Source organism: Priapulus caudatus, unplaced genomic scaffold, assembly GCF_000485595.1.
Source record: "Priapulus caudatus unplaced genomic scaffold, Priapulus_caudatus-5.0.1 Scaffold1417, whole genome shotgun sequence".
Classification (NCBI taxonomy): Eukaryota; Metazoa; Priapulida; class Priapulimorpha; order Priapulimorphida; family Priapulidae; genus Priapulus; species Priapulus caudatus.
Window position 1 is genome coordinate 72,751 of NW_014578478.1, and position 1,942 is coordinate 74,692.

Genomic DNA, 1,942 nt, shown 5'->3' on the forward strand with positions numbered 1-1,942 from the left:
TGGAAACTGTTTCTGAATAACCATCATCGATGGCAATCTGACAGACTACAACTATCAATTCCAATCCTTATACAGATAACACCTCACCCATCCTTATAAATATTCCAGTCTGTATATATGCTGCAGTACCACGGGTCAGTATTTTGCAGATGTAGTTGCATTTCTGCCCTGTATCTGCAGCCAGGCATTCGATCGAACACGCACGTAAACATGGTGTCAGCTGATTGTAAATGCATTTTGCATTTTGCATTAAGCTAGTGCCTACATTATACACTAATAGGAACCAATGGCGGATATATACAGATGCCCCTATCCCTAACAGGGACCAAAAATATATATGTTAGATATTAAAGTGTGTTATAAGTGTAAACTTACACTTGGCCCAGTCAAGATCATCCAGAAAACATTTCAAAGTTGCTCTCTTCTTCTGCAGAGTAGCTGAAAAATCAAATGAAAAATTCAGTATGCATTAATTTATACATAACTACAGAAAATATCATCCGACTTACCCATCATCTTACATTGTGATCTGTTATAAAAATAATATGATGGAAGTATGCCTAGAAATGCCTAATAAATATTTCCTAATTAGCCAGGATCACTGAGCCATGTCTTTTCAGAGAAGAAGTAATAGAATTTTTTTTAACTTTGCCTGTATATTTTGAAAAGTAGGTCACAGTGACTCACTTTGAACAAATTTACATAAGGGCCTCACATATTACAATGACTCAAATTAAAATAAATAAGCTCAGCTGATTTGGAGAAGTAGATTTTGATGACGAGGCTGACAGTGTGTTGTGAAAATAGCTAAAAATGGCTCCTGGGTTAATTATGATTAGAATGAAGTATAAAACATTTTAACGAATCAAGAGGTTAAGTTAACTCAAACTGTAATAATTTCAAATTAATGTTGGCCACTGGTGAATAATTCTATTTGACAAACCATCACAAAATTGCACTAGAGATATTAGGCCCATACATGTACTAATATAATACTGTTAATAGGGTTGTTTTAATGGGTCATGATTTTTCACTACTGGTAAATGTATATTTTTGAATCATTATTAGAATTATTCACCATTGCCTAAAATTCATATGAATATATATATTCATATACCAATGCCTTTTGCCTTTAAGATGTCAAAGTCGTTTCCAGGAAATGGATAGATCTGTGATGTTTTCACCAGCATCCTATATGGATTAATGAACATTTCAATATAACATGACGCAAAGGGATTTAAATGGAAGATCTATAATGATAGACCTATGTATCTCTTTTCAAAAATGAAAGCCAATGAATAAATGTGACGTTTGACTGTTATGCAAGTTGTAAAACTTTCCAACCAACAAGATCATGTTGAACACATTTAACATACTGCCCCATGATCGAGTTAGTGTGAATGTATCTTTAAAATTTTTTAATATTGATCCCTCTCATTGCATTCCAAAAGTAACATAGTTAAAGTGAATTTCTGTGCAAATCTAACAGTGAATAATTGGCTAGAAATAAAGCTAAGCCAACTTACTCTGCATCATCAGCCCGACAATAAACAGTAGATTTTGGGTCATCATGAGACACTAGTTTTACTGGCCACAGTGCCCTCTCACCAGGCACCTTGGCCCACACGAACTTTGGCCAACCCATCTCTGAGACTGCAACAAAAAAAGAACTATAAGCAAGAGTAATCCATTGGCGACAAAAAGATATTGGACAGACCTGGCACACAGTGCATGGACACTGACTGATGATCAACCATGTAATGAAAGATGAGTTTATAAGGTGACAGACACACAATCCATTGGACACAACAGACACACAGATACTGGACAGATCTGACACACAGTGCATGGACACTGACTGCATGATGATCAACCAGATAATGAAAGATGAGTTTATAAGGTGACAGACACACAATCCATTGGACACAACAGACACACAGAT

The 1,942-nt window shown here is 35.5% G+C and overlaps 1 protein-coding gene across 1 annotated transcript in view; it reads right to left on the reverse strand.

Annotated features, from left to right (window-relative positions):
* Positions 1 to 1,653, reverse strand: part of LOC106816566 — a gene marked incomplete at its 5' end in the record, with an annotated part of 8,598 nt that extends 6,945 nt beyond the window's left edge. The window contains 3 exons of the mRNA XM_014821190.1: positions 376 to 438; positions 1,118 to 1,191; positions 1,527 to 1,653. Of these exons, the coding sequence (XP_014676676.1) occupies positions 376 to 438; positions 1,118 to 1,191; positions 1,527 to 1,653 (264 nt within the window). The remainder of the gene's footprint in view (positions 1 to 375; positions 439 to 1,117; positions 1,192 to 1,526) is intronic.
* Between the last annotated feature and the right edge of the window lie 289 nt (positions 1,654 to 1,942).